The 13753-nt window shown below is 25.1% G+C and overlaps 1 protein-coding gene across 1 annotated transcript in view; it reads right to left on the reverse strand.

Annotated features, from left to right (window-relative positions):
• Positions 1-13524, reverse strand: part of LOC145832351 (dynein axonemal heavy chain 6-like) — a 74937-nt gene extending 61413 nt beyond the window's left edge. Inside the window, exons 1-8 of the mRNA XM_082939669.1 lie at positions 13430-13524; positions 5861-5967; positions 5659-5795; positions 4292-4447; positions 3737-3918; positions 3437-3580; positions 1908-2004; positions 617-742 (exon numbers count right to left, since the gene is read on the reverse strand). Of these exons, the coding sequence (XP_082795795.1) occupies positions 617-742; positions 1908-2004; positions 3437-3580; positions 3737-3918; positions 4292-4447; positions 5659-5795; positions 5861-5967; positions 13430-13524 (1044 nt within the window). The remainder of the gene's footprint in view (positions 1-616; positions 743-1907; positions 2005-3436; positions 3581-3736; positions 3919-4291; positions 4448-5658; positions 5796-5860; positions 5968-13429) is intronic.
• Between the last annotated feature and the right edge of the window lie 229 nt (positions 13525-13753).

Genomic DNA, 13753 nt, shown 5'->3' on the forward strand with positions numbered 1-13753 from the left:
TCAGCGGGATCACATTACAAACATAAATATCTACACATGCCACGAAATATTGCCGTAATAATTCAATTTACAAAATTAACAATGAAGTATTAAAAGGACTTTAAGCTAATTATCCATGTTTTTAAACTGTTTTATTGTAACTATATTTAAATTACTTGATACTAAGTATAGAAACAAGATGAACAAATTATGGTAAAATAAAGTTTAACTATTTTCTGATGTTTAAAATTATTTTCAATCAACTAAAAATTGTTCCCAATAACTTTTTTCATTTAAAGCAGTGTTTCTTATAGTGGTAGATTTTTAATATCAGGTAATAACTGAGTACAGGCAAAAAAGTAAATGATAATTAACTTGATAAGGGGTCATAGCTAATATAGGGTGCGAATATATTTCAAACTTCTGCCAAGTAGGCGATTATGAAAATGAGTTTAGAAAACCTTGATCTACAAAACAATCTTCATTTATATTTAAATTAATTTAAGTTGTTTATTCCTTAGTATTTTAAGTCAGACAGTGTTATAACATTGTTTATAAATATTATAATGTTTTTTGTTAGGTAAACATAAACCTACCAAAACTTAATTTAGAATATACTATTTTAAAACCTACAAACCTCTGTTATAATGCTTTCAAAACCGCTTATTACATCAGTAAGCATATTGATATAATCATTTTTGGTTGGTAAAATTTCAACATTTGAACTCAAGCTTTTGTCATTTACTTTCAAACTTAGATGTACCTTTGAAACAAAGTGATAAATTATTCAATTAATAGTCTTCTATAAAACTTTGATTACAACAATTGTAAACAACTTTAAGTGCTTTTTGATGTAGTTTAAATTTATTAAAACAATATAACTATATTACAGTGAAGCAAAAAAAAGTAGACATGTTTTTTACGAATAGATTTTAAAAAAAAATAAAATTTGATTTTATAGAAAGAAAATTTAAGCAATGATTTGCTGTAAACAAATAATCGTTAAGTTGATGGTTTTGAAACACTTACAATAAAAATAGGTATAGAACATGCTTTTTTGATATCATCTTGGTTTTTCTTTAACTTGATTTTTTTTACAGACGCCTTTTAAAAATGTAATTTATAGTTAATTGGTAATGTTCTTTAACTAAGTTAATACAAATTAGCTAGTTTTTACATTTATCATTTTGTTTTACTTTCTACTAACAATAATAGTAATTATAGATTAGAAGTAGAAAGTGATAGATAAGATAAGTATATAAGAATAACAATTGTTATTTTTAGTAAGTTTTGAAACTATACTTTACATTACGATTATGTTATTTAGAAAAGGACCTGATTTTATTCAAAATAGTTAACTGAAAGAAAATAAAAAGATATGGGATAAATTAGTAGTTATCAAAGCTTTGAATACTGTTTTAAGTAGATTTCTGAAACAAAAATGTGTTATACTGAAACATTTACTTGTGTACACTAAATTGTGAAACGCTTATATTAAAAAGTTAATTGAAATTGAGAATTAGATATTTTCATTATAAATATTTTTCAAACTTGTACAAACAATTAAAAAAGAGTGTAAACAAGTATACGAGCCTTTTTTAAATAAACATTTTTTAAGAACATATAATAGTTTAAGAACTTTTTGTGAACAGTAAAAAAGACCTCTAAAAACTACTGTTTACAGGTCTTTGGGAAACATTTTTCTAAAAAAGACTTGCAGAAAAACATTTACACTATTAGTAACTACCGAAATATGAAATTACCATCTAAAAACAAACAATTAGTTTTTGAGTTAACATAGCTTGTAAATTAATAGTAATCTGAATTTAGTTAACACAAAACTCTGATTTTTCTGCGATTCGTTTAAAACAATTTACTAAGCATTAATTATTATTAATTTTTTTTTTACTTTGTTCAAAACTAAATACTTGATAGTCTGGTTGCTCTTGTTTTCTGTAAAATTCTTTTAGCTGAAACCAGCTGTCGTGTCCATTGTTAGAAGCAAAGTTTGTAACTTTATTGTACCTTGTGAAATAAGTTTTAAAATTAATTTCAAAAAATTAGATTCAATTAAAATCAATACAGTACAGCTAATTTATTAAAATTAAACAAGACAAACCATACATAATCTATATCAGTACGCATTTTACTTTTATATAGTAGACATTAGAATTGTCTTAATCTTAATTTCAAAACAAGTTAAAAATTAAAAAATACAACCTTAAATAAAATAACTTTTTGATAAAAAGATTAAACAAAACACAGTTAAACACAGAAAACAAGTAAATTGCAAAATTTGAAAAACAACTTTTAAAAACTTTAAATTTATTTATGTTCAACATATGACAAACATTAAAAGGAATACCTAGTAAAAACAACTTACAGACTAGTAGTTTTAAAACGTAGTTTTTCATTATCGTGGTTACCAGCATTGAAAGACTGCACAACAAACATACAAAGTAGTCTAGTGTTGGTAATGACAACTCTAAGTAGAGTATCATACAACATCATGTCAATCTTGCGTACAAACTGATGTAACTTTTCTTTGTATCGTTTCCATTGAGTTCTCATTAAATGACTCATCTGTTTCTGTTTTAATCTAGCTAAATCTACAAAAAAAATATAGTTTAAGGATTATATCTTTAACTATCTTTTGTCTACACAACATACTCGTTTTTTTTTGTTTATATTCCTAATTTTATAAATTTTTTACTGCTTTGTTAAATAGTCTTTATTTGATAATCTATCTATCAGAAACTTTATTTAAAATAAAAATAATTATTATTCATTTGAACTAGAAGAATAGAAACACACTTTTATTTTGATTTGAGTTTATTTGAACTTCATTTTGTTTTAAAGTATTCAAAGCTTCTTCTGAGACACCATGAGTACAGAAAAAATTCTGAAAAGTTGTTCTTTTTAAAAAAAACACAAACAAATAATATAGTACAGCAAAAATTAACTGAGAAAAATTACCTTACAGACTCGAGCAACTAGTTTTACAATTGATTGACGACATTTTTGTAATGTTTGTATACTTGACTTAAGCATCTTGTACTGGCTAGAACGAAACTCTTCAAGAGAAACCATTTTCCTAAAATTAAAACATGAATTTGGTTTTAAGCTCAATAACTTCATTGTTTATTACTTAAATTCAAAAATGTGAGAATAAGTAAAACCTTTAAGAAATTTAAATTTTGCAGTCTGCCATTTTTATTGATAAGTATTATTATTTTTTAATTAAAAAAGAAATTGGAACTCAAAAACTTTGGTCAAAGAACTTTTGGTGTACAAAAAAACCTTTGTTATAGAAATAATAATAATAACATTAGTAAAGTATAAAATTAATATTAAATAGACAAAAAGATAGTTTTGAACTTGTAACAAAAAAATAACAGGGCATTTTAAAACTTTGTTGACTAAACTTATACCATGATTAAATTTCACAAATAAAAACCTTGAGTCTAGTTTAAACAACAATACAGAGTTGTCTCCAACTCCGAACCCATCAGTTGAAGAAGATATCTCTTCACAAATCTTTCTTACATTTAGGACGCACAACAAAAAATCTTTCTCTACCAACTGACTCTGCAGCTTTTTTCTAAGCATAAAACAAATGTATATACATTTTTAAAAACAAAATCTATATTTTATCAAAATAAAAAAGTAAAAACATTTTTGTAATAGTAATAACTAACCTTAAGAATATAAAAGTCATAACCAAATATTTTTAAACCAGGAGTGAAAAAAAACCAACAGCATAACATTTCTTTTAATGCTGACAACAGCCATCCTCCACACACAAAACTGTTTCCATTTGCGCCACTTAGCGGTGAATATGTTGAAATGTGATATCATCTGCATCAACCTGCGCTCATACATCCACCACATGACATTATCCGTCCATTGTGACGTCACTGTCCCGCTCTTGTTCTCATACTAAACAAACTGATAATGAACACTCAGTTTATCAATTTGTAAAAATTTAAAAATAACTTGCTTTATTAAGAAAATTAGAGAAAACATTTTTAAATCAACATGATCAGACTTATCTTTAAAAACTAATTTTTTTTCAAAATTAGTCATGGTCAAGTGATCAAGATTTTATTAACATTGTGTTATTAAATATGTACTGAATAAAATAATGAATCTTTTTTTTATATTTTCTAAAAGAAAAACTTAGTAAACTTATGCTTGAATTTTTGTTGGACTATGAATGAATACTTTTAAAACATAACATTAATTTAAAAATTTAAATTTAAAGCTTCTTAATTTTTTTATGATTAGTTTTAAAAAGCAAAAAACAACCAACTCTGGTAATAAAGCCAGCAGAAAGAGTGTAGTAAACATTAAAAGTACTGGCAACATCACTGGTAACTATCTTCAAATTGTAGCAGTTTTGAATCACTGAATCAACCTCAACTGCATACACAAAGTCGCCATCATCAGGCAAAGCATTAATTTCTTCCTGTTTTTAGTCAATACATAGTGCACCTTAGTTTTAATTTAAAAGTGGTACAGAAATTATATACATCAGTTATTAGTAAGCTACTATAGATAACAAATTGTGTCATTTAATTTTCTAGATCGTATTTTGAAAAAAAAAAACAACATTAGCGTTAAAGAGTTATAGATGTTTTATTTAAAACAAGTAAACTTTAAAATTTTATTTGTTATATAAAAACATAGACTACCTCAGGATATAGTATCTTGTGAGAGGGTAGAACAATTTCGTTTAAAGCTAAAAAGGTTTGATTTAAATACAATAAATACTAGTAAAATTCTCTAATTTTCCACTATAAACAAAAGAAAAAATATTCGTTTCCCTACGCCTCCCCCCTACAAACTTTTAGTTTACTTATTTATTTTGTAATTATGAATTTTGTTTTATAAGTGATGATTTAGACAAACTTCTTTATTGTGTGTACTAAGTAATATATAATTTTGAATTTTTTGAATTGAATTTTTAATTTAGTTCATTTGTATATCATATTGTGTTTAACTTTGTGTTTTCATTTAAATTATGTTTATATATATATAATTTATCTTAAAGTTTTGATAATAAGTTTATTTTCTTTTTCTCTTTTTGTGTGTCCTGTTTAAGTGGCTCAGGTTTTGATGCCTGAGTCCAACATTGCACAATAAACAATATAATACTATAAAATCAAAATTTTAACACTGAAATTCTGTTTTCTAAAATTAAGAATATAAATCTAAAATATTTTAAAAAATTCTCTTGAATATAATAGTTTCAAGTAGCAAAAGTATACTTAAAAATTGAAATTTTGTTGATCTATTTATGAAAGACATAAATGATGTATAAACAATAACTAGATAACATATTTAACATTTTTTACCTTTATCATTAAATTAATTTTACAAAATATAAAGCTTTTACCTATTCTTCTATACACTTTCTAAACAAAAGGTATAAGTTTACAACAAGATGTATCACTTAAAAAATAATTTTTCTAAAGTTTTTTAACGATAAAATAAACTATCAAAAAAGTTATACATAAGCATATTTGAATACATTTTAACAATGCTTGATACTAAAAAAGGCACACTTTTATCATAAAATTCAATACTAAAATATAAACTTTGAACAACATTACGGATATTGAAAAAATCTATCTCAGACTTTATATTCTAAATAGGATACAGCAATAAAGTTTTTACTTTCAAAGGGTTCTTGTGGTCAGTGTTGTACATCAGTTTTGTTGCTCCTGGTGCATGTTTAGGCAACATACACTTCCAGTTTAGTTTACTTCTCAGTCTTAATATATTAGCTATTACATTATCCTCTTCATTATAGTCTAAAAAATGTATTTGATAGTTATAGAAACCTTGTAAGATTTAATATAAAACATTGAAAACCAACCTTCAACAGAAAAATTACTTAGATGATCACATCCTACTTCATCATTTGTAGAAGAAGTGTTATTTAAAACATCAGTCAAAGATTTGTTGAAATTTGTTACTTCAATCCTTTAAAGTATATTTTTTAAATTTACTATAAAAAAGAAAACAGTTGTGTTAACTTAGGTATCACAGTATTAAATAACATTAACCAAGTTTGAATTTTAATTAGAGATATACAGTTTATTGTTTATAAAAAAATATATATATTTCGTAATTAACTATTCGAAGTACAAATTTAAGCATTTGCTAATAAAACTCCTAGTGAAACACGCTCACTGGAATATATAATAGTTATATATTTAAACAGTTTTCTTTCTTAATTACACTAATAGATGTTTCTGTGTGTTAGTGTAATATAGAAAGAATATTGTTTAAACTTGTTATTATCATTTTTAAGTTAATAATAAAGATGTTCTTTGATTCGTTACAGTCTATTGGTGAAAACTGTTATATTAATTGTATTTATGTTTTTAGGTAAACTGTAGTTGTGGTTTGTTCTTTTATATAACTTACAGTATACAGGGTTCTAATTAGGTTTCAAAAAAATGTTTTAGTAAACAAAAAATCTTTGTAATTTTTTATTTAAAAAATGGTAAAATTTATCCGCTGAAATGCACTATTAACCACTGTTAGCTGCTCCTATAAACAAACAAATGAACAATAAAAATGTTTAAACTTCTTTACCCTTTTAGCTCACAGTTTCTTTAAATCAGGGTTTCCCAAACTCATTTACTAAATCGCCCCCTTTCAGTAACTTGAAAAAAAAATCGCACCCCAGGATTTTACAAAGTAGTTTTTCTTTTGAGTACAAACTTTTGAGCTAAAAAAAGTTGTGTTTGAAATCTAATTTAGTCTTGTACTTCTTATGCACGCACTTTTGTGTTCAAAGTAGTTTACAGGGCTTGAGAAAATAATTTACAGTTATTTTCTTAGAAGCCCAGTAAAGTGTATTAAAATACTTAATTATTTAAAAGCCTTGTGTAATCTGTTATATCTGTTATCATCCTGTTTAAATATGATCTGTTTTAAAACTATTGAAACTTTTAGGTCAGTGGTGGACAACTTTTGTAGTCAGCAATTCATATTTACTAAAAAATATTTTCTATTTTCAACTCGTTAGAAAATGTAATTGCGGGCTGCATGATTTAGAAAAATTACAAATAAGAAAATCAAAAAACTCGAGCAAAATTGTAATAAAATGATTTAGTATTATTGTGATCTAGGAAATACTTTTGTGAACTGAAAACGAAATGAAAGCGTATATCAAAATATTAAATATCAAAAAACTAAATTTTATTTATTTTGCACAAGTAGTTTTCAATTTACTTAGCGGGTCGAAATTCGACTGGATCTGCGACTGGATCTGAGCCGTACGTTACCCACCTGAAATCTTAACTTAAACCTGAAATTTTAATAATATCTCATATAACAAATTTCGGACATTTAGAAGTTAATACTAAGTAACTTATTTAAGCCGCACAAAATACTTAAATTACTTTATAAATAGGATTTTTTTAAATATCTATACCAGAGATTAAAAAACTATAAAAGAATTAACAGTTTATTTTACACTAAATGAAATAAATATTAAAACATTATTTCTGATCTAGTTTAAGGAAGTTTGACCGACTGGTTGATTATCTCACATGAAAAGTGGTTTCATCAACAGCTTCAGTTAATGCAGTAAATTTACTAATTTCAATGCTAAGATATATTGTAAGCAAGTTAGTTGTAAAGTTGAAAAATTAATTTTTAACTTTTTAAACTATTTGTTTCGTAGTAGAATACCATGAAATAGCATTTGACTTGGAATAATCTTTAGGGAACTAAACCTTGATTCTAACAATTTTATTTATTTATTTAAATTCAAAAAAAAAATCCAATGTTTTACAGTTAATTCTGTGAACAAAAAGTAATCAATTAAAAAAAAACTTTTAACTAGGTTTAAATTTTGTTTTGTAATTGTAGCAGTCTTTTTGATGGTTTATTTAATTCTGTTGAAAAAGTTTTTTTTTCTAGCTATTAGCCTACAATAATTTAACAGAGGAAAATAGTGAAAAACTAAAAGCTAGTGTTGAAGTATTAAAATAAACTAAGTATATTCTAATTGCTAATATATATTGAATTAAGATAAAACAAAAAACAGTTGTATTAATAGTTTAAAACTCCTTATATTATAATAAACTTTTGAACAATAATAAATCAAGTTAGAAAATAAAATTGTGTTTAAGAAACTTTTAAATTAAAAAGTAGAAGTCATTTCAAATAGAAACCTCAAATTTATACTCTTTTAAAACCAAAAAAATCTTTTTAGAAATAAAAACTTTAATGGTTGTCAAAATATTACAATCAGATAATAGTTTTATAGTGATATAAGTTGTATACATATTGAACTAGTAATAACAAAAACCTGTCAAATAAAGGTCTTTCAAACAAATATTTTAATCACTATGCTATAAAAACTTTTAGTGTAATGTAAAACAACGAATATCAACTACAAAATTAACTAGGTCAAAATAAAATTATTAAAATCTTTAAAACATAAACCATTTAATAAATATAGTAGATTTCCGCTTGAGTTCGCACTTTGAAAAAAATCAAAAAGTGCAAACTTAAAAAAGTATTACCATATTTTTTTTTTACAAAATGAAAAATTTCAATATGTTATATGCAATGATGTTATGTATAAACATGAAATCCACTAAAACATAAAACAAACTTTCATAAAAAAAAAGATCTATATAAGCTATTAAATATTATATATATTTTGTTTTATTAACATTTAGTTAGTAATAGACTTTACTTTAGTTGAATTTTATAAAATAAAAATTTTCACTTTTTTTGGGGTAAAAAGTGCGAACTCAAGAGTAAGTCTACCGTAAATAATACTTATTAGGCATTATGCAAACCTGTTGTAGAATTAATAGCTTAATAAAGTTGTTATTATAAAAAGACTACTTAAATACAATACAAACCAGGTGAAATAATAAATACTTCAAAAGATCAAATAAAATTAAAAAACTTTCATAAAATAATGTCTGCTACTGAAGTCTAATATAATGTGGAGGATGAGGAATATGACTGCTTGCAAGTTTTTCTAATCTGATTCTTAATTAGTAAAATAGAGCCTTAGGTCACCTCCTTTATAAATATCTAAATTAGACCTTTTGCTCAAGATGTTGATAACTGAACTGAAAGCTTTCTCAACAACATAGCTAGAAGGAAAAGCTATAAACAACAATCTAAATTCCTCTAAAATGATTGGATACTTTTGCCTTAGTTTTTGTTGATTCCAAAAGCTTTCATATCGTTCTTTGGAAGAATTTACTTTAAGTTCAAGGTCAGTTTGTAAGTCTGAGAAGGTTTCCTGTAAGTCGTTTACTTCAAAAGTATTTGCCTCGAAGGGATCCATACTTTTATCTATATGATAGCTTTTTTGTGTCAAATCTAAATTTTACTACTTAGTATGTTAAAATTGTTAAAAATTCCAGATTTTTTCCAGGTTTTTTTTTGCTTAAATTGTCAAATTCTAGGTTTTTCCAGGTTTCTAGGTAAATTGGCAAACCTGTATAGTTTTATTTCTTAGTGTAACTTAGTGACTTTTCAAAAAGCAACTGGAAATATCATGAGGTGATAGATAGTAATAAATAACATAGATTTTTACAAACCATTTATAACCCCAAATAACATATATGTCAGGTTATAAAATAGTGAGAGGGATTCCAATCGTCTAAGATATATGTTATTGTTAAATATGGATATATATAAATGAAAATATAGTATTTACTTGAAAGTAGGAGTCATAAGCACTAGATTTTTTTTCTTTTTTTTATAAAATGAATAAACTTTTTTGTTTAAGTTTTACCTCAGGGTCAAATAATTAATAGCAAGCTAAAAATAGTAAAATAGCAAGAAAAAAAGTAAAAATCTTATGACAACCCAAAATTTTAAAATCGCCCCCTTTTCGCCCCCTTACTAGTTATCGCCCACCCTTTCGCCCCCTTACTAATTATCGCCCCCCAAAATACTAAAATTGCCCCCAGGGGGGCGATATCGCCCACTTTGGGAAACCCTGCTTTAAATAAACAATACACAGTTGGACTGGCAAGAGTTGACTTTTCTAGCAAATACAATTTAAAATTATACATTGTTGAATAAATACTGGGTTTCTTCGTATCAAAATTGGTTTTGTATATTTTCTGCTTCAAAATTTTAGAAGTTATGAAAGTTTAAATGGAGCTAGTTCTTGTTATCTATTCAAAAATTATCCAAAATAGTTTTTAACATTTTTTAAATGTAAAATAAAGTTTGCAAAAACTACACAAAAATACCTGAACTATATAAAATTATTTAGTATTTATCTTATTTCTAACATTGTATAGTTTCAACTTAAAAGTTTTTTTTGATGAAAATATTTAAACATTTTTTGGTTTTTAGGGAAGACTAAGGGTCCTATAACTTTAAAAGCCTTTATGAAACCTCACTTAAACTTTATTTTACGGTAGAGCACATAAGTACAGAAGCTACAAAAAAAATTAGAAAATTGGTACTTTATAACTATAACTTATTTTTTATGTTTTTGAAAGCAATATTTTGAGAGTTTTTCATTTTTTTTGAAAAATGCAGGTTTTAACATTAAAAATTCTTAAGTTTAGAGTTTTCAAAGAACTTTTCTTGTTTTTTAGTAGACACTATGCATACAGAGTTTAACGAAAAAATATAAAAGATTCAGTTATAAGTAAATGTTTTAAGTATTTTTGTATATTTTTGCAAGTAACTGTTTGACAATAGTTACAAAAAATGTATAGTGTTTTTTGAGCTGGAACATAGCAAAAATTTGTTGCATTTAAACTTACAAAACTTCTAAAGAAATTGAAGCAAAAAGAAAAGTTTTGAAGATAGGAAATCCAATCCTAACAAACTATGAGCAATCGTGGTTTTATTTTTTGTTCACTAGTGAAAATTTCACTTGACCCACCTTTTTAACCCACTGTGCAAAATATTACACACAGAAAATAGTTTATTTTTCACAAAGGTATTACAACTGCATTTACTACTAAAACTAAGATTTTTACCTTTTATGTTTTATACTAGGAATTGGGTCAGAAAATAGTTTGTGTTGTTCAGCCTGGATATTTTCCTGAGTAGGTCTTCTTTTGTAAACTAACAAGTCATTTGGTAGTTTGTCCAGTTTTACACACTTGATATTATTGTGGCATTTTCCAATCAATTTTGAACGACCATTCTGTAATATATACTTATTTTATTCAGTTGTTCAATAAATAACTTCAGTTACTTTTATTTTTGATGAAATATAAAAACAAGACTAGTTTTTTTAACTAATTTTTATCTTATTTCAATAAAAGTGTAAAACAATAATAAAATTGTGTATGTAACTTAACTTATTTAAAAAAAAAACTTTTTATATTACATTTTTGTTTGTTAAAAAAAATAATAATGTGTAATATAAAGTTTTAATATATTTAAGATTGTTTTATTAGTACTAGCTTACTTTTTTGTCGAATAAATTTTGCTGTACATCCATAGCAAGTCTAACTTAAAGTACTTCAGGCAAAACAAAACATTAGCAATTAACTATCTTTGTATTAATAAAGCATATATTTCAGTTAGATAAAAACTCTATAAAAGATACAAAAAACTAATACTTCATTTTCCACTTTGCAAAATATATGTTTTTAGTGAAAAGCATCAGTAAAAAAAATAAATTAAAAGTCAACTTAAAAAACAAGTATTTTTATTTTATGTTTGGAAAGCATCAGTCTTACTTTTTTCTTCCAAAAACATAAACACTTATTATATTACTATTTATTACATATACAAACTATATTGTTTATTACTATTTAAAAGGTGAGCCAGTAAATTTTTATCATGCTTATATAAACATTTTAAAAACTTTAAACCACTGAATTTAGAATTAAAATACTTGGTTGTAAAATGTTTTCTAGAATTCTAGATGTTTGGTAAATAGACGAACTTAAATTTTATTGTTAGTGTTTGAATTGCTGCATTTGTTTAGATGTAGGTGTAATTACAATTTTTAAAGCATGTTTTAGCATGATTTTAAGCCATGGAAACAACATTATGGCTTATTATGAATGAAAACAAATCTGTAACGTAATTATTACAGCCGCTTAAACTGCATATCCAACTTCGAAAATCAAAGTATTCCAAAAACTTTTTATAATTTTCTCAAAGTTCTTAAAAAAGAAAGTAATATCATTCTTAACTGAATTGAAACTTCTCTAAATAACTTATACATTTGAAAAATAAATATTTTAATAAAATAAACATCAGAAATCAGAATTGAACATTTTTAAATTTTGAATTGATGAAAAAAGTACGTTTAATTTCTAACTACTTGATTTAAAAGTTTTTAATCAGAGTGTTCTTTGTACTTAAGGTAGTTACTTAAGTAATAACGCTTTGCTACCAAAAAAATATGAGCTGAGCAGCTTTGCGTGATCTGTAAAGGTTAAAACAATGGTTAGAAAAAATCATTTGAGATAGTTTGTTAAAATCTGTTACTATTTATTTTTTTTTACAAACAAAGTTTTGATTTAAAACTAGACTTACTTCACATCGTTTTAGTAACAATAAATTTAGCGCAAATATAGCAATGCATACACATTAATATGATTATTAATCTTAATATAGTCATTGTCTTTAATACTATATAAATAGACTTTTTTTTAATTTATATTTGTCAGTTTAAAAACACCTAAACTAACTTTTAAATTAAGTTAAGTTTTTTAGATAAACATTTAAAGATAAGTGTTTTCAGCAAAGTTTAAGTTTACATACAGAAATATACTATTTAAATTTAGTACTTCTAGAAAAAATTATAAAAAAATCACTTGAATAATGCTATAATAATGTTTTTTCGATTTTTTAGATACCTTTGGATAACTTTTTCTTTAAAGTAACCTAAGAGAAGTTTTTTTTTAATCTTCATCGATTAGTTTCACTACAAAGTAATTTCAATTTTTTCATTTAATGTTTTACATCTATTTATTTAAAATTTAAAAGCTGATATATAACAACATGAGTTCTAAAATGTTGCTTCTACTCTTCGTTGTTTTTCTATGTTTGTTGATATATAACTACAACAATTTAAATTTAAAGTCACATTACTCAATCTTAATTTTTAATTAACCATATTTTATTATCAATAAAATTTTATTATTTTCGCTTCGATAGTCCAAAAGTAGAGTTTATAAGCAATTTCATATTTAAACCCTTTTCTTTTACTAATAATTCTTAAAATGATAAAAATACTTTGGTTTTTAAAAACATTGTTTCGAAGAATAATAACAATCGCTAGTTGACGCATTTTTGCCATGAAGAATTAACTTCCGATCACGCCAGGTTTCATGCTTTAATCAGCATGTTACATCATGCAACCATGTCTTGACCAGGCGATTGTTATGTAAGAAAGACGTATATAAACAGCAGAGCAAACGAGAAAGCGGATCATTTGGATTTCAATGTTAACAAGAAGCACCACTACGCCAGTTTCCAGTCCGAAGCGTAAGCCGCCATCTTGGAAAAGCTAGCTGAATTCTCGGAAAACCTTCTCTTGGCGCACTGAGTGTAAGTCGCCATCTTGGAAAAGGTAGATGAACTCCGGTGAAACATTCTTATTTAAGTATTTGTTTGTTTGTCTGAAACATTTACTCTGTACTTAACTTCATAGCTTCGTAGTTTTTATATCTTGTTCTATATACATTTTTTATACCTACTTTAGCAACGTCGACGGGGCGTACAACTTAATTTAAGTTGTTAACGTGCCATACTCATAAGCCTACGCATACTTCAGCAGACAAGCAGCAAC

The sequence above is a fragment of the Thalia democratica genome, chromosome 3, assembly GCF_965202585.1.
Source record: "Thalia democratica chromosome 3, ktThaDemo2.hap1.1, whole genome shotgun sequence".
NCBI classification, from domain to species: domain Eukaryota; kingdom Metazoa; phylum Chordata; class Thaliacea; order Salpida; family Salpidae; genus Thalia; species Thalia democratica.